Genomic DNA, 25,408 nt, shown 5'->3' with positions numbered 1-25,408 from the left:
GAGTGCTACCGTGGGTCTTTTATATACTTTTCAGGAAATGAAGGCTGAAAAAAGGACAAGAAAACTTGTGAAAAGTACATTCCTGTGAGCTGTGTAGATTATATCAAGGAAGGAATACTCATTTTTATACTGGCAGTCATAGTGTGCTTCAGATTAAAAAGGAAAACAAATTAAATACTAAAGGTCAATTTTAAACCTTTTCTTTAAGAAAGTATTATCATAGAAAACATTTGCCAAGTTACAGTTTCTCTTCTCTGGATCTCCCTTTGAAGCTACTGGTGCTTATCTTGATGGTTAATTTTGTTTTGCTTACTTACAATTTTTTTGTGCATTATGATTTACTGTGGTAAAGGAAAAATTTTGAGATGTTGCTGACCTCATCCTAAGGATTAACCTTTATAAGTAGGTGTCTTACCTCATGTGTGTGTTTTGGGTAAGGTATTGGTTCTTTTGTATTGTAGTGATTTTTTTTTTTTTTTTTTTTTCCTGTGTGTGGCCTACTAATAAGTAATGAGACACCCATACAGGCAGCCAGGGCTTTATTTTTCTTTTCTCTCCAAATAATGGGCTCATTCATCTTTATTCAAATATCTTTGAAACTAGAGTTTTCTATCAATAGCAAAGTGGTATTGTAGCCTTCTTTGGATTAAAAGAGTTAATTTCAAAATATAAGCATATGACATTGGTTTGGTTTAAAATGAAGAAAGCACTTGGAAAGTAATAACTTTTCTTGGGTTTGTGTTCTCACCCACAGACACTAGACCAGCTCCCACTCACCAATCCTGAGCATTTTGGCACTCCAGTCATAGGAAAGAAAACTAATAGAGGAAGAAGATCTAATCATATGTAAGTCAACTTTCGTAACTGTTAGTGAACCTGAAATCATTTCTCTTTCCAGTATTGCTTTAATAGATTTTTTAATTTGTAAGTTGAAAATTGTTAATGAGATCTGCTGATGTCAGTTCTAATAGTGACTCAGACTCCTCAGCATGGGGCTGTGAGCTCTGTGCCTGTCAGCCTTACCAGTTGTGCTTTCCTTCAGGTCTTCCTTCATGTATCTTGATGCTGCTTTTGGAGTAGAATTAGTTATCCCCATCAGTTTTCTGAAATCATGCATTTATTCACGATGTTTTCTTTGTTCCTAGTGCTTCTTCCATGCCATAATCTTGCTTACTCTGTAGCTCTCACCTTTATGTGAGCTATTTTGTTGTTCCCTGCTTTTTCCTTTGAATTCAGACATTTATTTATTTTTTTTACTAATCTCCTAAATTCTTTGCATTTATCAAATGTCATAGGTAAAATTTCATCTCTTACTCTTATTAAAGTGGTGATTTTCTTTCTTAGTACCTATGAGACAAATACCCGAAAGGGTTAAAAACAACTTTTTTTAAGCAATAAAAAGAATTTGGAGTAGATAAGGCATGTTTTAAAATTTATTCTTTTAGTGTTCTTTTAAAAATTATTTGAATCAAAAATTAATATATTAGAAATAAAAAATATATAATCATGAAAGAAAATACTGTTAAACAGCTAAAAATAAATATTTAGTTAGATTAATTAGAAACCTTAAGTGAATGCTTTCAGTATATACAGTCAGATATTAAATCTGATTTTTTCTGAACCCTCAAGATGTAAAATGGGTAAGTTCATGCATACTAGTTAATGGGCTCATTCATCTTTATTATGAATTTTATCTGAAATAATAGTTTCCTTATTAAAAATAATGATTTCTATATTAAAATCAGGGTTCTATAAAGATGGATTGGCAATTAAGGATGGTTGCTTCCCTTGCGGAGGAGCTGAGTTTAGTTCTCAGCACCCACATAGGGCGACTACTGTAACTCTAGCTCCAGAGCATCTCATGGCTTTGTTTGGCTTGCATGGGCATCAGCTGTTACTCCTGTACACATACCGATAGCACATGTATGTATGCATGCATACATACACACATAAATACATACATACGTATATACATGAGTGAGTAAGTAAGTAAATAAAATTTAAGATTAAGGAAATCATTCTGAGACAGGAAGGAAAATGGGGGCTTTCCCCACAGACTTTTTTTGTTTAACTGACAAGTTTGGTTTTCTTCAGCTAGAGTACTTATGTTACTTTACAAATTAGTTTTAATATCGAATAAACTGCCATTTGAGGAAAGGAAATTAGAAGACTAATTACTGCACTGAAATGATATTCAATGATATACATATTCCTATCTTACTATAATTTGAGTTAATGTATTTACTCTCTGAATCTTCTAGAAAATGTTTTCTCTAGTTTCCAGAAATATCTCTGCCTTGTTATCAGGACAGTGACTTGATTACTTTTAAGATACTTGCATCGTAACTTTAAAAAAATTCTTCTGTGTATGACATTTTAAAATTAAATGTGTTTCAGCCACAAAGAAAAATAAACCAAGAATAAGTGGTGGTCTCAGTGTGGATGTTACATGCCTTTAATGCCAGAGGCATGCAGATCTGTGAATTCCAGACCAGCCAGGGCTATATACTAAGACGGTCTCAGAAAATGTATGGTGGTATTGATAAGAAAACCTTCATTGTAATATTAGGTGTAACTTTGATCTGATTATTTTAAGTTTTGACAGGACTATTGCTCAGGTGAATTGTGGGCTGTTTTGATAGCTTTGAAAATTAATGAGTTAATATTTTATCATTGGTCATTAGTTTTCTTACAGTTTTGTAAGTATATTTAAGTTTTAATAACTCTGATTAGTGCTAATCGAGTAGTGAGTGTGAAATGTCAGGTAATCTCATTAGTGGTGATTCCAGTTGTCTAGTTTAATGTGAACATCGCGCTTGATGGCCTGGTTTTTATCACTTTGCCACTAGTTGTATGACTTTGGCAACCTACTCTTCTCATGTCTTCTCATATATTTACCTGTAAAATTAGAATCGTAGTTATTAACTCCCCTGGAGACTTAAAAACTGAATTTATTTATGCCATAAATTATGCCTACTTCATCACTTTGCCACTAGCTGTATGACTTTGGCAACCTACTCTTCTCATGCTTTCTCATATATTTATCTGTAAAATTAGGATCATAGTATTAACTCTCTTAGAGATTTAAAAACTGAATTTATTTATATTATAAATTATGCATATTTATATACACATATATAATGCTTATATAGCAAGTGCAGGCATCCTAAATTCAATCATCATGTATTTACATGAAAACATTGGGATCAAATGTCAGCATGCAAAGAGATGTCTCATGTTTTTACATGTTCATTTAAACATCTGGCTTAAATACTCTTCAGCAGTAGGACTGCACTCAGCAGCTTTGTTTACAATTACAATTTAAATCACGTTCCTGGGGCTGCAGAGTGGTTGAGAGCACTGACTGCTCTTTCAGAGGACCCAGGTTCAAGTCCCATACCACATGGGAGCTCACAACTGTCTGTAACTCCAGGATTGACACTTTGACACAGATATACACACAGGTAAAACACCAAAATAAATACATGAACAAATTCAAAATAAGTTTAATATTATGTAGATCTATTAGAAAGTCTCTAATGTTAAAGAAAAAATAGTTCTACATTGAACATGATAATGAAGTGTATGTGGGTGCTGCTTCTTAGTGACTAGCAATGCTCAATTTCTGTTAAGACTCTCAACATGCCATGAGAGATGGGCTTTGAGTGCATTGAACACATGCATTGTTTGATGGCTGGAGAGTTCGTTTTGGAGAGGAGCGTACTTGTATTTTTTAACTGGCTCTGCTAGTTGTTGCTCACCTCTCACTGCTGTGATGGGTTGGTCTTATGACTGAGGGTTCTGACAGTGGCTTTGCTTAGCATTTTGAGCTTTGTTTTATGAGTATCATCAACAGTTATCACAGCTTGAAATACCCATTTCTTTACCTCCATTTCCTCAGAGTTCATTCTTGTATTCTTGACTTATTCTCTACAACCAAGTCTTGGGCCTAGACCTTGAGAGCATTCTTATGACCATCATTTTCTTTTTGAAATTATCTGTTGAAAACTTAAGTCCTCATTATGATTTTAACAATGGCTATTTTAAATGTATTTTTAATCAATTATGGTATGTGTTTCTGTAATTCTAGCTCTTGAGATGGTGAAGCAGGTAGATTACAAATTTGCAGCCGCCCTAGGATATATAACAAGAACATGTCACAAATATTTCCGAAGGTTTCCTAGGACTACATTGTCCCAGTAACTTTGTTTCTCTTTCAATAGCTATAAATCCACATACAACCTATCTGCCTTCATTTATTCCACTTAATTATTTATAGCCTGCCTTTAATTAATCCTAGTTAAGTCCAATAATTTTTTTAATGACCAACTTCTACCATGTTAATTATTTTAAAGTAAATTACTGATCTTAATGTGTAACTTAACTGAGTTCTACCCTTACTATTTTCCTATTCTGGACAGAAGTTGTGTTATTCTGACTAAATAATACAATGTTTAGAATTATGGACCTGTTTCCATGTGCTTTTCTCCACTAGCTTTGTTACTGTTTTTTTTTTTTTTGTTGTTGTTGTTTTGTTTTTTAAGTAACTGTTTTCCTCTTTTTTTTTTTTTTTTTTTAAACGTGGAGGTAGAAATTGAATTCAGGGCTCTTGGACATGCTAAAGAATGTCATCTATCCCTGATTTGCACTCCTGGTAACAGTTAATTTTTGGTAAAAATTAGAAAGTATCCCTTTTATGATTGTTTAGGTCTATATATCCAGTGGTTCAGTCTTTAAGAACCTATGCGTTATTAATTATCTAATAAAATTAATCTTTTTAAAATATACAACACATGAAGTATGAGATTGCTCTATACTTGTCTGAAATATTAGTAGATTGCTGAAACTAGAATTGCATTTTTTTCAGTATTCTGAATTTTCTTGTCATCAAATTCAATATAAAGTTTCCTTTTGTTTTCTTATCTCTTTTCCTTTCTAGAATTATGATCAACTTTTTTCTAATGTCAAGGAAGCATAGTACCTGATTTCAGATATTTCTGCCTCTGTTAGTTGACAGATTCCTATTTTAGTAGCCCAGTGCAATATTCTGTGTTTTTGAATGTATTTTTTTTTTTTTTTAGGGAGTATGTTTTTTTTTATTCAGTTTACATTCTGGTCACAGTCTCCACTCCCTCTTCTCCTCCCAGTCCCACCTTTTATAAATCCTTCTCCACATTGCCCCTCCCCTTTTCCTCAGAGAAGGGAGGCCCCCCTTGGATACCATCCCACCCTGAGACCTCTGGTTCCAACAGGATCAGGCACATCCTTTCTTACTGAGGCCCAACTAGGCAGTCCAGGTAGGTGTAAGGGGATCAGAAACCAAGACAGCTCCACACTGCCCATGTTCCACTTAGTAGGGCACCCACATGAAGACCAAGTTGCATATTTGCCACAAATGTATAGGGGTCTTAGGTCCAGGTCCAGCATGAGCCCTGGTTGGTGGCCCAGGCTCTGTGAGCCCCCAAAGTCCTAGGTTTGTTGACTGTAGGTCTTGACCCTTCTGGCTTGCTCATTTCTATCCCTACTCTCCACAAGACCCCTGAGTTCTACCTGATGTTTGCCTGTGGGTCTCTGCATCTGTCTACATCCTACTCAGCTATTAAAAACAAAGACATCAGGAATTTTGCAGGTAGTAATTTTTTTAAAGAGTTATTTTAGGAACAACCCCAATTAGAAATCAGAGTGAAGGATCTGGCTTTGATGAACACCACAGCAGAAGTGCTACTAAGACAAAACAGCAGCAGGTGAGACGGTAGTGAACTTCAGCCCAGCAACAGTCTTCAAGAAATTCTGATGTTTGAATTCATGCCAAGGCAGAGACACAAGAGATTTCCATTGTTTGGATTTTGTGCAGAGGGGCAGGGAGGAGATATGAGATGTAGAACAGTCGGAGGGTGGACCAGGAGGGGAGTAAAATCTGGAGTGCTTAAAAAAAAAAAAAAAAAAAAAATTAAGTAAAAAGAAGGAATATAAAAAAAAATCAGATCTACAAATTATCTTTGGAAAGATGTATCAAATATGCATCTACTTAAAATAATACTAAAGATATTTAAAAGCAGGGGTTCCAAAGCAAGGGAGAGAATGTCATCATGTAGAAAGCTCATGTCCTCTCCAGGCTTATCTTCTGAATGTATTTTACAGCAGCACAAAAGAATTATGTGTGCATTTTCTGTGTACTGAACTGGGTTCATTTTCTTTTAAGGACTGAAATGGTTGTTTCTCTTTCTTTCTTTCTTTCTTTCTTTCTTTCTTTCTTTTTTTTTTCTGTTTTTTTTTTATTTTTATTTTTTTTCATTTTTTTCCAAGACAAAATCGTTCTTTTTTTTCTTATTATGTTTTTTTTCTTAGATATTTTATTTACACTTCAGATGCCATCCCCTTTCCCCATTCCCCCCCCCCACCCCTTAGAAAACCTCTATCCCATGCCCCCTTTTCCTTTTTGCATTTATACATTGTTTTAAAATAATGTTAATCATAAGGGTTATAAGTTTGGAATTGTTCAATCAGAGGTGTAACCCACTGACCAACCTAGATATAACAACTATCTTTGACTGGTGGAGATACATGAATATCTGCCTCCCTGTCTTCCCCCCTCTTTCTCTCTTTCATCACCTAGCTTCTCCTCTCCTTCTTCTTCTCCTCTTTTTACTCCTTTTCTTCCTCTCAGTACTCCTCCTACCTTAGCTCCTCCTACACATCACCCTTCCTGTTAAAATAAAACTTTTCTCTCAAAATACAATTTGAACATAATTATGCCAATTTGTACCAGTGAGGTACAAGATAGTCCTAATACCCCGTCCATCCTTTTGTTGACTAACCAGCACCTCTGTCATCTATCCTAACTAAAACATTTAGTTCTGAACCTGGCTTTAGGATGAATGTCAGCTGACGACCATCCACTCAAATCTTTTCTCTTACGGTAAATAGCTATAAGTTTTCAACCCCGTCAGAAATCCAGAATGACTGAGTTAACTATAATTGTGGGAAGCACAAAGCAAAGCTTCTAAAACTTAGCCAATTTATAGAGACCTCTGAACACCTGAAAAGCCCCTATACTACCGAACGTTGGAGCATCAAATCTTCAGCCTTCTGGCCCAGAATCATCTGACAGACCTTGGTGATGCAGGATTATTAAGGACTGATTACTCTGTCTAGGCAGATATAATCAGTCGACTATTCTGCATGTGTGTCCTTTTCTGGACAGTAATTTGTCTGTAGATGGAGAGAGGCAATTCTTGCCTAGTGGCTGTTACCACACAACTGGAGCAACTCCAAGGATGCTCAATTTCTTCTTAGAATCCACGACAGGAAGCTGTCAGGAGCAGACAGGTCTCTAATCAATATGAACATTAATATATAAATATTTGTAGCGTCAGTTCTATGGACTTCTGATGTTTTGAAAACCAACTATCCATGTAAGGTAACCTGGACTGTTGTCTGTTCACTCCTCTCAGCTATTTCTAAATAAAATATGGAAAACACCCTAACAATAAACTCAAAGCCATGAATTTGCTATAGTCCCTTAACTCATAGGTTAACCGTCCCAAATCAGTTAAAAAAGGGCTGGGTCTAGGCATTGTATTCCTAAATGTTTTATACAGGCACAATGCCCATGAGCGTATCAATATTCATCTCATTTTTATATTAATAAGAGGCTCGTACCAATGAAAACCTTAAATTTGAGATTAAAGTAAATTTTGTACCATTTAAGAAATTATAACTTCATCTTGATAATAATTATACAGATTTCTACCAATAGGTTATGGCTATGCAGTAAGTCCTAGCTAATCCCCCCTGTTCCAACAAAATCACTACTTGTCCCTAGAAAGACAGACCATTATTAACCACATTAGTCCCCAAGCTCAGGGAATAGGGGTGCTGACTCTTCTTTAACTTCTTCAAGCTGATTAAGGGCGTTGAGATTTTAGAAGAGGGGTGGGGGGAAGAGTAAGTTGATAAGCCTCTGATGCTGTGTCTTCACTGAATCCAGATGGAATTCCAGGACATCAGAGGTTAGGGCAGGTCTGCTCAGTATGCTTGATGAGCAGATACACCAAGGCTGTGAATTCTGCAATATACAATTCTCAGAACAAGTTTTAGTATCAAGAAAAAAAAAATTTCCCACCCCCAGGGGGCTGACATTTTTTTTTTAAAGATGTTGGTTCTGAAGACTTTTTTTTTTTCCGATTGTTAAAATTGTTGTAGTATTTACGTTTCAGATTTTATCCCCTTAGCCTACTTCCTCCCACCACCCAGAAACCTCCTATCCCATCCCCCTCCTCATGCTTCTATGAGGCAGTGACCGCACCTACCCCTCCCCCTCACTATCCCCTCCCCACCCTCCCCTCCCCCCCCCCCCCCCCACTGTATGTTCATTTTTTTTTAATGGGACCAAGAAACTCTCCCACCTATGTCCGACAAGGCCATCCTCCCCTACATATACCTCTGGAGTCTTGGGTCCCTCCCTATGTGTCCCAGGCTGGTGGTTTAGACCCTGGGGGGCTCTGGATGTTTGGTAATGTTGCTTTCCACCTGGGGTCAATAACCCTTTCTGCTCCTTCAGTCTTCTCACTAAGTTCTCCATTGGGAAACCCCTGATCATATCAGTGGTTAATTGTGAACATTGTCCTCTGAGTGTGTTAGTCTTTGGCTGACCTCTAAGGAGACAGCTATATCATGTTCCTCACATTATGCACTTCCAGCCATCCACAACAGTGTTTAGCTTCATGTGGTCTGTGGGTTGAGTCTTCGCTAATCCAAGCTTTTGGGCTAACATCCGTGGAGATATGTTTGTGTAACTATCTTCTTTTGGGGTTTTTGGAAGATTACTTTCTTGCTTTTTTTAGGTTGTAGTTTCCCTCCTTGTGTTGGAGTTTTCCACCAATTATTTGAAGTGCTGGATTTGTGTTGAGATACTCTGTAAATTTGGATTTGTCATGGAATATTTTGGTTTCTCCATCAATAATGATTGAGAGTTTTGCTGGGTATAGTAGTCTGGGCTGGCATTTGTGTTCTCTTAGGGTCTGTATGATATCGGTCCAGGATCTTCTGGCTTTTATGGTCTCTGGTGAGAAGTCTGGTGTAATTCTTATAGGTCTGCCTTTATATGTTACTTTGCCTTTTTCCTTTACTGCTTTTAGTATTTTTTCTTTGTTTTGTACATTTGATGTTTTGACTATTATATGGCGGGAAGTATTTCTTTTCTGGTCTAGTCTATTTGGAGTTCTGTAAGCTTCTTGTATATTTATGGACATCTCTTTCTTTAGGTTAGGGAAGTTTTCCTCTATAATTTTGTTGAGGATATTTACTGGTCCTTTTAGTTGGGAGTCTTCCCCCTCATCTATACCTATTATCCTTAGGTTTGGCTTTCTCATTGTGTCTTGGATTTCTTGTATATTTTGGGTTAGTAGTTTTTTGTATTTTGCATTTTCTTTGACAGTTGTGTCAATGTTTTCCATGGTATCTTCTGCACATGAGATTCTCTCTTCCATCTCTTGTATTCTGTTGGTGATACTTGTGTCTATGACTCCTGATCTTTTTAGGTTTTCTATCTCCAGGGTATTGTCCCTTTGTGATTTCTTTATTGTTTCTACTTCCATTTTTAGATCCTGCATGGTTCTGTTTAATTCCTTTTCTCGTTTGGTTGCATTTTCTTGAAATTCCTTAAGGGATTTTTGTGTTTCCTCTTTAAGGGTTTCTATCTGTCTACCAGTGCTCTCCTTAAGTTCTTTGAGAGTGTTATTTATGTCTTTCTTAAAGCCCTCTATCATCATCATGAGAAGTGCTTTTAATTCTGATTCCTGCTTTTCTGGTGTGATGGGGTGTTCAGGCCTTGCTCTGATGGGGGAGTTGGGTTCTGATGATGCCATGTAATTTTGGTTTCTGTTGCTTACGTTCTTGCTCTTGCCTTTTGCCATCTGGTTAACTCTAGTGCTGCCTGTACTTGCTGTCTCTGACTGAAGCCTGTCTTTCTAGTTATCTAGCTTGTATCTGATCTCCTAGGGGTCCAGATGTCTCTGTGATCTTTTCCAGCTGCACTGATTACAGTGGTATCTCTAGGATGCCTCAGGATATGGTGCCTCCAAGGTAGTAGTCCAGCTAGGTGTCTGCTGTTCTGTGTGCATCGTCTCCTCTAGAATATCTGAAGCTCTGAGTTCATTTGTTCTTCTGTGGCTCTGGATTGAGTGAACCTTCTAGTATGTCTCAGGTGGAATCCGGGGTCCACACAACAGCAGACCTGGCAGAGGTCTGATCCAGGCCTCAGATCTGAGAACTAGTTTCTAAGACACTGTCCAAGTTAGAGCGCCTGGGATCCCTGCTTCCTCTGGGTTCTTGGAGGTTAGGGACAGAGCTGCCACCCAAGATCTGCTCAGTGCTCTGGTCCAGACTGGAAGGAACCAGTGTTCCGGGCCGGGAGTGACTTCCTGGGTCCTTTTGGTTCCTAGTTACTCCCTGTTTAGGGCGGTCCCTGCTGTCTGCTTACCTAAGATACTGCCGGAGTTAGAGCGCCTGGGATCCCCGCTTCCTCTGGGTTCTTGGATGTTGGGGGCAGAGCTGCCACCCAAGATCTGCTCAGTGCTCTGGCCTAGACTGGAAGGCAAAATTGTTGTTTCTTAACTAGATTGTCTCCTTGCCCCTTCACTGTTGACTTCCAGCTTTTTTTTTTTTTTTTTTTTTTACTTTATGTGTATGGGCATGGATGTCTTAAGTGCCATGTATGTGCATTGCCTGCAGAGACCAGAAGAGGGCATTGGTTTCCCATGGGACTGGAATTAGGAGGGGCTTGTGAGTCTGTTGGGAAGATAAGCTGGTCCTCTGGAATAGACAGTATCTTAACCCCTGAGCCATCTCTATAACCCCTGTCTTCTGCCTTTTTAAGTTTTCTCAGCATTGGGAATAATAGAAGACTATCTCCTGAATGCCTTGGAGATCTGAGGTTCAGATCTTGTAGTGTAATACAGAGATGTGTAGTATGGGCCTTTAGTCTTCTTTTTTTTTTTTTTTTTTTTTTTTTTTTTTTTTTTTTTTTTTTTGAGGATTTGGAGACTGGCTCTTCTGTTCTGCTTCCCACCCTCACCCCCCCCCCCCATATCTGTGTTTTATCTATGTAAATCATGCTAGCCTCAAACTTCAGTTCTTGCCTTGGCCTTCTGACTGTTCGAATTACAGGTGTGCACTACTATGCCTATGCCTTCCTTCCCCTTTGCTTTTCAAAACAGTAAGTCCAAAAGATTTTGGGGAGTTGCATATAATGTCCTTTTGTTTGAGGGTAAGCTTGCTGCTACTGTTTGGAAATCTAGAGTATGATTTGAAATCTAGAAGAGGTATTTTTTAGCTTTTAGTGAATGTGGGAAAGTTCTGAAACAGCCTGCTAACTTTTGGTATATTCATCTTCCTGAAGGCAAATGAAAATATTCTCTATATTTTTTTTCTTTTTAGACCAGAGGAGGAATCTTCTTCCTCATCCAGTGATGACGATGAGGATGATAGGAAACAGACTGACGAGCTACTGGGCAAAGTTGTTTGTGTAGATTATGTTAGTTTGGATAAAAAGAAAGCGCTGTGGTTTCCTGCACTGGTGAGTATTTTGAGTATGAAAGACCTTTGTTTTTTTTTTTTAAAAAAATATTTATTGGGGGTGGAGCTGGGGAGATGGCTTGGAAATGAAGAGCACTGCCTTTTCTTCTAGAGGTCCTGAGTTCAGTTCCCAGCACCCATAATGTGGCTTACAGCCAACCATCTAATGGGATTTTATATTCTTTTCTGGGATCCCAACTTTATATGCAGATAAAGCCCCATATACATAAATTACATAAATTAGTTTTTATTTTATTTGTATGAATATTTGCTTTTATATGTGTATGCCCCCCTCTGGAGGCCAGAAGAGTGTGTTGCATCTCTTGGAATTGGACTTACAGACACTTGGGAGTCCCCAGGTGGGCACTGGAAACTGAACCAGGCTCCTGTGCAAGAGCAGCGAGTGCTTTTACCCACTAAGGCATCTTACTGCTTAGCTGTCTACTCTCCTCCTCCCTCTTTTAAGATAAAGTTCTATGAGGTAGCGTTTGGCCTCCAGCTGTCTATATTAATTAGGTTGCCTTTGAGTTCTTGAATCTCCCACCTTCACCTTCCAGGTTAACAGGTACACACCACCTTGCCTGGCTATAAACAGTATAGGTTTTAACGAGGCAAGTTTGTACAGGAAATACTGGTTTTTCTAACTATTGGTGTTTATAGGTACACAATAGGAGAGAGTGTCTAACTTTATTAAGCCAGCAATGATTACTTTCCAAATCGCTTAAATACAAAGAAGTCTTGGTGATGTCTAAGAGAAGCAGTTTGATAATGAAGAAACTGGGTATTTTGGGTAGAAAAATCATGATTCTTAAGTCCACTATGAAGTCTAAAATGCAAAAGGAGAGCAGACTTTTTGTGAATTGGCCTCATCTTTCTGTTACTGCGCCAGATATTGCACAGCTGGTAAAGGTTTCACTTAACACTAACCCTGAGTTCAGATCCTGAAGCTTTCATAGTAAAAGGAGAGAGCTGACTCTTGCAGTTGTTCTCTAATTTATATCTGTGTACAGTCCTCCTCTGGCCCAATTAAATAAATGCAAAAAAAATTTTTTTTGGAAGAGGAATGCTAAAAAGTAAGTGGAAATTTTTTGTTAAAAATTTAACACTCTTCTGTGTTATATGAAAACTTAGCCACATGTGCACATACACATTGTGACTTTGATTAGCTAAATTAAGGATCTCCCCATTCCCACTCTGTATTGTGATCTCTCAGTCATGCTACCACAGCTGTCTTTTTGTATAGTGGCCATGGCTCTTAACTCATGTCCTAATGCTAGCATGGCAAACACTTTACTTACCATCTCCTAGCCCAGGAAGTTTTTAAGTCATTTTTTGTAAATTTAAAATTAACTTTGAAAATTATTTGTGTATGTATTTCTGTGTGACTGTATGTGTTTCTGTGTTTACTATGCATATGAAGGTACCTGTGAAATTAGAAGGCATAGAATTCAAGTACTTGTGAACCATCTGACATGGGCATTAGGAATGAAACTTGGGTCTGATGGAAGAGCATGAAGTGTTCTTAACTGTCTTTCTGTTTTATTGTTGTTGCTTTGTTTTTGTTGTTGTTGTTTGAGACATGATTTTTCTATTTGAGATATGATTTTTCTATGCATTTAGCCTGAGTTTGAACTAAAAAGCTTCCTGCCTTAGCCTGCCATGTCCTGAGATCATTAGTCATTAGGTGTAGCTACAGAGCCCAGGAGTTTACTCATTGAGCCATCTCACAGGCTCAATAATTTATTATTTATTTTAATTTTTAAATTGCACTCATTTATTTATGGGGGGGTATACCATGGCCACATACATGTGTGGAGTGTGCATGCGGAGATTAGAATTAATAATTAATACTCTGTGGGTTCTAGGATTAAATTCATGCAACTCACAGAGACCTGCCTGCCTCTGCTTCCTAGTGCTAGGATTACAGACATGTTTTTCAGTGCCCAGCTGTAAGGTGAATCTTTAAAAACAGACTTTTGTGTTAGATCATTTTATACGCTTTTAGTTTTTATTGAAGGCTTAACATATGGTCTTCAGGATTCTGGGGACTGTGCACCCTTGTCCTGGGTTCAGCCACACAGTGCTGTTCTACACCTTCACAAACATGTAAATAGCAGGTATGTAAATAACTATAAGGATACTTTTAGTTACGATAGTTCCATACTTTCTTTTAAAGGTGGTTTGTCCTGACTGTAGTGATGAGATTGCTGTGAAAAAAGACAATATTCTTGTTCGGTCTTTCAAAGATGGCAAATTGTAAGTATTGTTCATGTGATTTTAAAATCTGTCCCACATCAGCCATGTTTTCCACATGAGGATGTTAAACTATGACCCTATGAATTTAGTTTTTGAAGAGGAATGTTTCAAAGAGAATGACTTTTACACTCTCCGGAAGTCTTACAGTGTCTTTCCTTACTCAATAGATCTGGTACTGTAGACTCAGCACTTTCTTAGTTATGTATATGATAGCTGGTGGTTTATTGTGGCAGATTCAGTATTTAATGGATCTAACTCGATAGTGATATATTGTATGTCTTTGGGGTTATTTATTTACTTTGGGGAGTAGTTGTGTCATAGTGTACATGTAGAGGTCAGAATACATCTTGTGGAGTTGGTTCTCCTTCTACCATGTGGGTTATGAGGACTGAATTCAGGCTGTTAGGCTTGACAGCAGACATTTTCACCTGCTTGGCCGTGTCAGTAGTCCTAAGGCTTATTTTTTGGTTATTTAATACTCTTTGTTTCTAAATATGATCTACTGTAGTGTTTCTCAAGATGTGGAGTGAGAGCCCATTGGGGGCATCTAACAACTTTTTCACAGGGTTCACCTAAGACCATCGGAAAAACATAGATATTTACATTATAATTCATAACACTAGCAAAATTACAGTTACAGGATAGCATGGTGGTCACCATAACATGAGGAACTGTGTTAAAGGGTCACAGCATTAAGAAGGTTCAGAAGTGCTGCTCTATTATTGGCTAATATATGACTTCTACATTGATCTTAGGATTTAAGTGGATCTTTTAAAAATGTATTCTACATAGCAGGAAAGAGAAGTCTTTCTCAGAGAAGATGGCCCCTTCCCTCTCTTCCTCCCTCCCTCCTTCCTTCTTTCCTTCCTGTTTTTTTTTTTTTTTTTTTTTTTGTTTGTTTGTTTTTGTTTGGCTTTGGTTTTTTTTGGAGACAGTGTTTCTCTGTGTAGCTCAACTGTCCTGGAACTCCCTCCGTAGACCAGGCTGTCCTGGAACCCAGAGAGCCCTCTTGAATGCTGGGATTAAAGGTATGCTCCAGCACCATCTGATATGGAGGGTGTTTTTTTTTTTTTTAGAAAGAGTTCTGAATTTTTAGTTTTACTTTTATGGATTAAATAGATATAGAGACTATTTCCTTTTTTCCTTTTCTCCCTCCTCTTTTTCACCCTGTTCTCACACTCTTGGTCTCAGTAATCTGTACTTTATCAGCTTCCTAATATCAGGGAATACAGATTCATGCTACCCTGACCAGCTGAAACAGGTTTCCCACTGGGCCTTACTAGGTGTCAGTACCTTTAGGTTACCACTTCTTGACGTTTAACATTTAGGTTTTCCAGTTCTGAAAAGTAAATTTTAAAAAGAATTCATAAAAACAACTTAAGCAAAAATTTCAACACCAAATTTGAGTACTTGTTTTGTATTAAGAAATAAATTATATTTGGGAGTAGAGAGATGGGGAGATGGTAGTCAAAGGGTATAAGCATCAGTGTCTTACATATAATGTTACAGTTGTAGTTCTTGGCATCATCTCATGTACTTGGTATTTCTCCCCACTCCATTTCCTAAAAAGATAACTATGTGAGGTAACAGATGTGTTAGTTAATTGGATTGTGGCAATCATTTATTATAGTATATGTGTGTCAGATTATCACATTGTATGCTTTTATATATACAATTTATTTTGTCAGTTATACCTGGCTAACACTAGGAAAGGTGATCGCATATTTACTGTTTAGATATTTAATAATATACTTTCATTAAAGTATATTAAAAACTCAAAATGAAAAATGAATGAACGTATATATTGTGTAGAGGTGGGAGGGAAGTATGTAAAATTGAAACAGTACCTGAGTTTCTGAGTGGTGTTGTGCGGTTGGGGTGTGTATAAGACTTATTTGCATAATTATTAACCACTTGTATGAAATTTTTAAAATAAAAGATGAATTTTTTTAAATTTATATTTATGTGTATGGATGTTCTGCCTGCATGTATGTCTGTGCAGACTTCTGGTGCCTTTGGAGCTGCAGACGGTTGAGCCTCTGTGTGGGTGCTAGGGATCAAATTCTGGTCTTGTTGAAGAACAGCTGGTGCTCTTAACCCTGAGCCATCTGTCCAGCAAATTAAGATATTTTAAAGAAATTGAGCACTGAAAATTATATTTGGGTTTCTTGGGGAGGGGTGTGATTATTACAAACCAAATATATAGAAGCCAAATTTTGATTTATTTAAATTAAAGAACAGTAAATGATATTTTTCATTAAGTCTGTCCCAGTTGTTTGTATCTAGCTTTCCTTAGGTTTGAAGCATTCTGAAATAAAATTTCTAACTGCAGTTTAGAAGTTGATTTATAATCCTAAAATAGTTCTTAAAACATTTTTGAGAATACCTCTAGTATAAAAACTAAAGAAATTTGTCTTATGAATGGGCATATTTTCTTTCTGTCTTCAAGATAATGGCAAGTTTTACTGTTGATTTCTTTCTCATTGGAGTTCTGCATTCTGCCATTGAAATGCTTGTTTGTATTATTACATTGCTATAGAGATTTAGCATTTGTTTCTAGGCAGAGAACTGTTTGATACTATTTTTTTCTTGATTCTGGAATTTACATCGAGGTATAAACCAAACAAATCTTAAGGCAGGATCCTTCTATAGACAGTGTAATGTGTAGCTCTATGTTCAGTTGTTTTTATCGCTCATGTTAATGGTCTCATTTTTGTGGTATTTGTCTGTGATTTGGCGACTGTCTTAATTTCTTTTTTTTTCATCTTTGTAATTGAATAATATAGTACTTCAGTTCCAAGAAAAGATGTCCATGAAATTACTAGTGACACTGCACCGAAGCCTGATGCTGTATTAAAACAAGGTAAGGGACTAATCTTGGAAAGATTAAAAGTAATAAGTGTTTTATAAATTAATAAATTTAGGTTTTCTTTTACTTTATTAACATATTTTTATCAGATTTATATTTTGAAAAAGCTTACATATCTTGTTATATATCTTTTTTTTAAAAAAAAAATAGAAGTTCTAAATAGAGTAATAATCTGGATTAATGGCTTCATAAAAGCCAAATAGTTATTTCAATAATGTGCATTTTACCTAGGAAATTTGGTTTACAGGGATGACAAAAATAAAATTAAGGTAATTTTGATTTGTTAACTCCGCTAGTATATATTCCTAATTAAAGGCTTTAATAGTTATATTTGACTGAGAAGTAATGCTGTGATTGCATTTGTTAGTTTGTTTTTAGTATTGTAAATTATTGTTTCTTACTTTACCTATCAACTGGGTAGACTGCCTACAAATTTATGATTTGTAATTAATACCAATATAGTATAAAAAGAGAATAACTGCTTTTAGCTAATTTTAGTTTAAACTCATTTATAGAATTTTAAGTTTGGCTTAGATTTGCAGAGAATATTCTGCAAATCTTTTTTAGTATTTTTTAGTAATCTTTTTTAGAATATTCTGGCTACTTTTAGCTTTGTGCTTGATATGGTACTCCATAGTAATTATTGAGTAAAATGTTGACTCATAAGATGATGGTGCACACCTTTAATCCCAGCACTTGGGAGTCAGAGGCAAGTGATTCTTTGAGTTCCAGGCTAGCCTGGTCTATATAGCCAGTTCCAGGACAGTCAAGGCTACACAGAGAAATCCCATCTCAAAAGCAGAAACAAAAAAACCAACAAACAAGTAGTAATGAAAAACATTGACTCATTTGTTAAAATTGGGTGTAGGACATAAACTTAGTTTCTGTTTGAAAAGAAAATTGCTTTTGTCCTCTTGTGTTTGTTTGTTTTGTTTGTTTTTTCCTTGACAGAATTTCTCTTAGCCCTGGATGTTCTGAAACTGGCTTTGTAATTTGTGCTAGCCTCAAAATTCACAGAGATCTGACTGCCTCTACCTCCCCATCACTAGGATTGAAGTCATGTGCCCGCTTCTTTTTCTTTCAAGATTATTTATTTATCTATTTACTTTATGTATGTGAGTGTTTTGTGTGTGTGTACATTTGAAAACCAGGAAAGGACATCAGATCCCATGGGATTACAATTATAGAGTACATGGGATTACAGTTGTAAACCATTATGTGGGTGCCAGGAATTTAACTTAGGATTTGTGGAAGAGCAGCCTTAACCATTGAGCCACCCTTTCAGCCCTTATTTGTTTGAACTTAAGAGCCCTTCCAGTGATAGCAGTGGACTTTACTAGCCATATAAGATCAGAAGGATTAAGTGAGTGGCTTCATGTAATCGTTCTTAGTACAGAACCAAGAGTCTTGCACATACTTAAAAAATGTCAATGCTGGTAGCACAGCTTTTTTTTTCTTACCATATTTAATATTTTTAGATAACTCAGTTGTCTTAATCTGTTCAGTTTGCTGACATTATGGTATGTTTCTAGCCTTTGATCAGGCACTTGAGTTTCACAAAAGTAGAACTATTCCTGCTAACTGGAAGACTGAATTGAAAGAAGACAGCTCCAGTAGTGAAGCAGAGGAAGAGGAGGAAGAGGAAGATGATGAAAAAGAGAAAGAAGATAACAGCAGTGAAGAAGAGGTAAATAAAAATTGTTGATGCCTTTTAAAATGTTAAATAATGTCTTACTACTAGGGATCTTTTCATCATAAACCCTTGTCTAATCAAGTTTGCTTTTTATCTGAAAACAGGAATGTGGGCTTGGGAAGTTACCCTAGGTGATTCAGGGGTGGTTTCACTTAAGATGACTAAAATACCACCTAGTGCTTAACATGCTTTGAACCATCATATATATATGATATGATATGATATGATATGATAGTTACTATCTCATAACCGGTATATATCTTCATAATTACCAAAAGTGTTCAGAATAATGCTCAGCCGGTATTAATGAAAAGTGAAGGTCAGCATCTTTTAGATTCACGAATGGAAAACAGAAAAATAGGGATTTCCATATGCATTCATTGAGTCATAGAGGGTTTTTGTTGTTGTTTTGTTTTGTTTTGTTTTTTTCGAGACAGGGTTTCTCTGTATAGCCTTGGCTGTCCTGGAACTCACTCGGTAGACCAGGCTGGCCTCAAACTCAGAAATCTGCCTGCCTCTGCCTCCCAAGTGCTGGGATTAAAGGCGTGCGCCACCACTGCCCGGCTGAGTCATAGCGTTAAAGTTTTAGATTTTATTATGACTTCAGGTCAAAATTCTAACACAAAAGGCGACTAAGTCATGTACAGATAATATTTACTGTTTTGATCATGAAGTGAACTGTGTTTTCTATTTGGAAAATCATGGTACTTTCTCGTGAATATGTAATGTTTTCAGTTTTTGGATTTTATTGTTTAATTGTAGTAAATAGTTAATGAAATAGGAGTTTTTGTAATTTTATAATGCAGTGACAAATGATAGCATAGAAACTTGTCTGTTTCAGTCTGGCCTACGTCTGCTCTTTATTTTAAATATTAAAATCAGAAGTAAGGTTGAGGTATTATCTGGGTGCTTGCCTCGTAAGCTGGAGACCCTGGCTTCTACCTCCAGTGACCAATTCCTTGTTTAGAATCTCTGAATGACTTTCTTCTTAGTATAGAAATCCAGCTCCAAGTGTAAAGTCTCTCTTGATGGTCCAGGCTCTGCTGCCCCTTCCTCATGTTTGTCTCTGTGCTTTCCCTGGGAACTCTGAGTTCTAGCTCTGTCAGCTTACATACTTTGCTGCTTCTCATCTCTCACACTGTACCACTCTGCTTCTTCCTTCCTTTGGTGTGTGTGTGTGCAGTACTGGTAGTGGGGACTGCCAAGCACATGTCTGGTCATTTTCCAAAACTCTTAGGGAAACTCCTGAACCATAACATCTCTCCCTTCTCTGGAGTATAGCATATATCTCTCCCTGTCTCTGTGTCTCTCCTCACCACTTGTATTTAGGTTTATTGCCTGTTTTTTTTTTTTTTTTCCTTACTAATTTATTTGTAAGCTCTTCAAAGAGAAGGATTCTATTTTATTAGTATATTTATATTCTTAGCATTTATCATAGTCCATAATCCATAACATGTGGTCAATAAGTATCAGTTACCAAACATTTTGTTGCTTAGATTTGTGTTTTACAAGTACTTTTTTAAAAAGCAAATCTGGGGTGGAGATAGGGTGGGGTAGAAGCAAATTTGGTTGCCAATTAAACGATTTAAGCTAAATACAAACTTAGATGTTTATGGAATAGAAACAAAACTAATGTGGCTTAAGTCAAATATTTTACCATAGTGACATTTAGGATAATGTCAACTTTGCCCCCTTCTGTATTTGTATTTGATTGCCTTACCAAAACCTGACACATGTGGGCTGTTTAAATTGAGAAATGCAGTTGATCACAAGTGAGTTAATAGTTGTCATTTATTCTTTGTCTAAGTCCAGTCTAGTAGCTTATTGATACATCTGTTTTGTTCTTTTTTAAAATTACTGTTCTTTGCTCCACAAAAAGAATTCTCCTTAAAAACAAAGGGGAAAATTCACTACAACAATGACATTGGACGTGTGACTTTTCCAACTTAAAAATATATTTAACTTTGTTTGGCATATTAGTTGGATCTCCTGTGACTTAGAACCTCTGAGTTTGAGTAACTGCACAGCTTGCTTGTATGTGCTGAGTCATTTTCTCTGCAGTTATTCCTCTGTTCTGTCACAGCTTGCTCCATAGTTTTTTTTTTTTGTTGTTGTTGTTTTTTTTTTTTTTTCTTAACATTTGATGCAGCACCTAGCACAGTGCCTACACTTACAGGTGCTTTTTGTTTGTTGAATGGATGAAAGTCAATGAATTGGTGAGTTTCTCCATCTTACCTACTACCCTGCTCCTTGCAGGTTGCTTCAGGACCAGCTCCCTACTGCCACAGCCCTTGGCCACAGCAGCAAGAAGCTAGTCCCTCCCTTGTAATTGATAATTCGGGGAACTATTTTATTACTTGAAGATTTCCCTAAGTCTGAATCTTCAGGTATTGTAGATCAAGTTTGTTCCCCACTTCACTGATTATGTAAGCTTGAAGAACTATACAGTGGGGCTGCCTATAATGAAGGATGGTTAGAGCAAACGGGACCTGTGCTTTCTGAGTTCCTTGAGGAGCAAAAATAGAATCAGCTTTGATGTTAAACTCTAGCCCAATTTTAATATACATGAGAATAGGTGTTCTTGAGCCTGTGACCCCAATTTAAAGAATTAATCTCTGGTAACAGTACAGAGATCAAGAGTCTTATTAATGCCTTTTCTTATATAAAAATTGACAGTTGGAATTCTGATGAGATACCTTTTAGGAAGTATTCATCTATATATTGCAGAATGTGTAGACTTAGTTGGTTTTGAATAGCTTAGTATTAAAAAAATATTTTATGAACTGCCTTTGAAATAATTAAGTGAATATTAGTTTTTGCTATTGGCAAGAAATGTTGCTTGCATTAGTAAAACTCTGAATTGAGGAAAATAATATCTTTTCTCCTGTGATTAAAATTAGGAAGAAATAGAACCATTTCCAGAGGAAAGGGAGAACTTTCTTCAGCAGCTGTATAAGTTCATGGAGGATAGAGGTAAGTGTGTCACTCTTCCTGTATAAGTTCATGGATGATGAAAGTGAGTTTGTCACTCTTAGTGTGAAAGTTCATAGACAGTGGAAGTGAGTTCGTCACTCTTACTGTGTAAGTTCACGGAAGGTAGAGGTGAGCATGTTTGCTCATCTTAACTGTGTGGAAGATGGAAAACAAAATATCACACTTGTTTGGGCATTGAGTAAGTCTTACCACCCAACCTCACAGACCAAGAAAGATCTAGAATTATAGCAAGAAGTATAGGCTCAATGTGATGGTTCTTGTTTTTCATTCCAACACTAGGGAGGTTAGTGCTGAAAGACTGTGAGCTTGAGGCTTGAGGATCCTGTCTCAAAAAGTTTCTTCTCATACAAAAGGAAAAGTCACCTAAAAACAGGAAAAAAAAACCCACCATAAATAATAAATAAATAAATAAATAAATGAATGAATGAATGACAGTCTTCAGCTGAGTGTGGGCAACTTTCTGAATTTGCTTAATGTTACGAAAGAAATCTAAAGAATAGGAGGACTGGTCATATGGCCTACTTGCTAACAGTGGTTGCCTGGCATGCATGAAGCCAAATTCTATTTCTACCACATAAACTAGAGTGTGGTGGCAAATGCTTATAATCCTAGCACTCTGCCAGTGGAGCAGGATTAGAAGTTCAAGATTATCCTCAGCTATATAGCAGGTTTGAAGCTAGCCTTGGATATATAAAACCCTTCTGTAAACTACACTCTCCCTCAGGAGACAAGGACTAAAATTGGGCCTGGTGGTATAAGCCTGTAATTTCAGTTACTCAGGAGGCTGAGCTAACTGGGCTGAGCTAAGAGGATTTAGGCTAACTGGGGCAACATTGTAAGATCTTGTCCCAAAAAGTAAAAAGAAAGCTGAGTGGTGGCTTAGTTGGTAAATTACTAGTCATGTAAGTTTAAGTACATGAGTTCAGTCCCCTTTACCCATATTTTAAAAAGCCAGGTGTGGTGGCATGTACATGGAATGCAAGTGCTGGGATGGCAGATAGGAGGATCTTTGAGGCTAGGTTAGTCAAATATGTGAACTCAGTGAGAGACCCCAAGGGAAAACAGAAGCCTCTGATCTCCACACACATGTGCATGGACAGTAATGTAAACACATATACAAAGTAAAAGGAGGGACTGCAGAGATGGCTCAGTGAACAACAGTACTGACTGCTTTTCTAGAGGACTTGCACCCACATGGCAAGTAACAGCTGTCTGTAATTCTACCTCCAGGGGACTTGAGACCATCTGTTGGCTTTTATGGCATGCAATGCAAAGACATACATATACTATACATACATACATACATACATACATACATACATACATCATACATAAATACAAAACACCTATTTACATAAAATGAAAATCTCAAAAAAAAAAAAAAAAAAAAAAAAAAAAAAGTAAGCAGTGGGCCAAGTTCAGTGTAGAATACTTCCCTAGCCTATCCAGACATGTGCAGCCGCAGGTTTTACACAAGACCTTCAGGAACTTGTTCTGTACTCATGAGTAGTAGTGGCTGTTGTATGAGTATTTTTTTATTCTTTAATGTTAAATATTTTTTATCTATATATTTTGTTTACATGGAGACTGGGTCTAAGAAGTGTGGTCTTCCTTATAGTTTTGTGTGAGATAGAGGAAAAAAAGTGCAGAAAATGATTAAAACCTAATTAGAAAAGAATCCATTCATTCATCCACTTGGTTTTGGAAATGAATGTGTTGCAGCCTGACTCAATTCTCTTTCTCTACCACTTTGTAACATCTTGGAGGTTTTACTTATAAAACCTTCTTTTTAATTTCTCCTTGTAATTTCCTCTGTCAGAATGAAACAAAAGTATAGCTTTACTACAGAATCATTTGGTGTGTTAGTGAGTAAAGGCCATCATGAAATGACTGATTAATAGCTTCCCAGTGCGTATCGCAGTACTTTAGTTTTTCTCAGCTTTATCTCCCTATTGTTGGAAGAATTTGCAGTTTGTCATGCTTTACTTGTTGTTTATTTTTGTCTTAGTTTGGGTTTTACTGCTGTGAACAGACACCATGACCAAGGCAACTCTTATAAGGCCAACATTTAATTGGTGCTGGCTTACAGAGGTTCAGTCCATAATCATCAAGGTGGGAGCATGACAACATTCAGGCAAACATGGTGCTGGAGGAACTGAGAGTTCTACCTCTTGTTCTGAAGGCAAGAAGGTCTTGAGGCCACTGCCCACAGTGACATACTTCCTCCAACAAGACTACACCTCCAAATAGTGCCACTCCCTGGGCCAAGCATATACAAATCATCACATTCTTTTGTATCAACAGAGGAAAGATGCTAGTAAGAAACATAAGACTGTAAAAGTCTGGTGTGCAAAATCTTTAAAATAATGGTGCCATGGGTTTAGATAAAGTGTTTGTTTTTGTCCTGTGGCGTGTATGGGTGGTAATCATTGGTATTATGTGAATCCTTTGAGACTTTAGATTTATATATATATATATATATAGCTTGTTGCTAATATATCATGTGTTTTAATAGGTACACCTATTAACAAACGGCCTGTACTTGGATATCGAAATTTGAATCTTTTTAAGTTATTCAGACTTGTGCACAAACTTGGAGGATTTGATAACGTAAGTGTTATATCAGAAGTGAATTGTGTTTTTCATATGATATGCTTCCTTAGGTATCATTCATCCACTTGGTTTTGAGAATGAACTTGTTGCAGCGTGGCTTTCTGTTCTCCTTCTCTACCACTTTGTAACATCTTGGAGGTTTTTACTTAGTGTCTTCTTGTAATTTCCTCTGTCAGAATGAAACAAAAGTTATAGCTTTACCACAGAATCATTTGGTATGTTAGTAAGGTCAAAGAAAGCATCATGAAATAACTGATTAATAGCTGTCCAGAATATATCTGCTCTCTCTCAAATTGTTTATTAATAAGAATGTAAGGAAAAAGATGGAATGGAAAGTTTAGAATCACAGAGTACATGTCTGATTTCCTGTTAAGTGTGTCAGACTTTGATGAGGTCCTATCTTAGTCAAGGCACCACCCCAGAGATGGAAAAACTTCCCCTACCCCCCTTTTCTTTTAAAAATAGGATCTTAATGTGTAGCCTTTGCTGGCTTGAAACTTTCCATGTTGTTCAGACTGACCTGGAACTCACAGAACTCCACTTGATTGTGCCACACTCTCCCTCCATCTGTCCACCCCTTCCTTCCTTCCTTCCTTCCTTCCTTCCTTCCTTCCTTCCTTCCTTCCTTCCTTCCTTCCTTCTTTTCCTCCCTTCTTCCCTTCCTTTCATTCTTCCACCAAAACTTGTGTGTTTGAGCTGATCTGAGATGGTGTTTTAAAGTTACCCTGTATGATTCATCTAACTCAGAGTGTGCTCTAGATTAAAATACTTTAAGTTCATTGAGTAATTTGACATTGAGTAATTTGAGTTTGACAGAAAAAATATACTTTCATTTTTTTCTTTTTGTTAAAAGTGTTTATTTAAAAACAAGTACTTTTATATTTACCATTACTGAATTTATTTAAAAGTCCAATATTTAATACTTAGAGTGGCCTGGCATTTGTTTGAGTACTAAAACTTTTTATTTATAAACCACAATTAAAATTTATCATTATTATTTTTCATTTGAGCCTAGACTCAATAAATGTAGCTCATCGTATTTGTTATGTATGTTTAAATGTGTTACTACCATCCCACTTTTAATTTGAAAGTTTTTCTTTCCCTTTGTCTATTAGATTGAAAGTGGAGCTGTTTGGAAGCAAGTCTACCAAGACCTTGGGATTCCTGTCTTAAATTCAGCTGCAGGATACAATGTTAAATGTGCTTATAAAAAGTAAGTCAGTGTACTTGATTTGACTGTCTTCAATATCTTACCTAGAAGACAACCTGGATGTTTACTATTAGTCTATAGAAATAATTCTTGATATTAGATATTTAAGAATCTGTAAAGAAAATGTTAAATGCCATGATCATGTGAAAAGAACAGCATAGAAATGAAAAAGCTCATGTCCCAAAGCCAAAGAGAT

The 25,408-nt window shown here is 36.7% G+C and overlaps 1 protein-coding gene across 4 annotated transcripts in view; it reads left to right on the top strand.

Annotated features, from left to right (window-relative positions):
• Arid4b (AT-rich interaction domain 4B) overlaps positions 1–25,408 on the top strand; it is a 123,946-nt gene that overhangs the window by 60,197 nt on the left and 38,341 nt on the right. For all 4 annotated transcript variants that reach the window (XR_013112232.1, XM_034509972.2, XM_034509971.2 and 1 more), the window contains exons 7-14: positions 755–846; positions 11,440–11,578; positions 13,754–13,833; positions 16,620–16,696; positions 18,235–18,389; positions 21,296–21,368; positions 23,905–23,999; positions 25,118–25,215. Coding sequence is in view for 3 of the 4 variants with exons in the window: in XM_034509972.2 (XP_034365863.1) it covers positions 755–846; positions 11,440–11,578; positions 13,754–13,833; positions 16,620–16,696; positions 18,235–18,389; positions 21,296–21,368; positions 23,905–23,999; positions 25,118–25,215 (809 nt within the window). In the remaining variant the exon portion in view is untranslated. The remainder of the gene's footprint in view (positions 1–754; positions 847–11,439; positions 11,579–13,753; positions 13,834–16,619; positions 16,697–18,234; positions 18,390–21,295; positions 21,369–23,904; positions 24,000–25,117; positions 25,216–25,408) is intronic.

The sequence above is a fragment of the Arvicanthis niloticus genome, chromosome 8 (genome assembly GCF_011762505.2).
Source record: "Arvicanthis niloticus isolate mArvNil1 chromosome 8, mArvNil1.pat.X, whole genome shotgun sequence".
Taxonomy (NCBI): domain Eukaryota; kingdom Metazoa; phylum Chordata; class Mammalia; order Rodentia; family Muridae; genus Arvicanthis; species Arvicanthis niloticus.
This window is presented reverse-complemented; position numbering and strand designations above follow the sequence as displayed.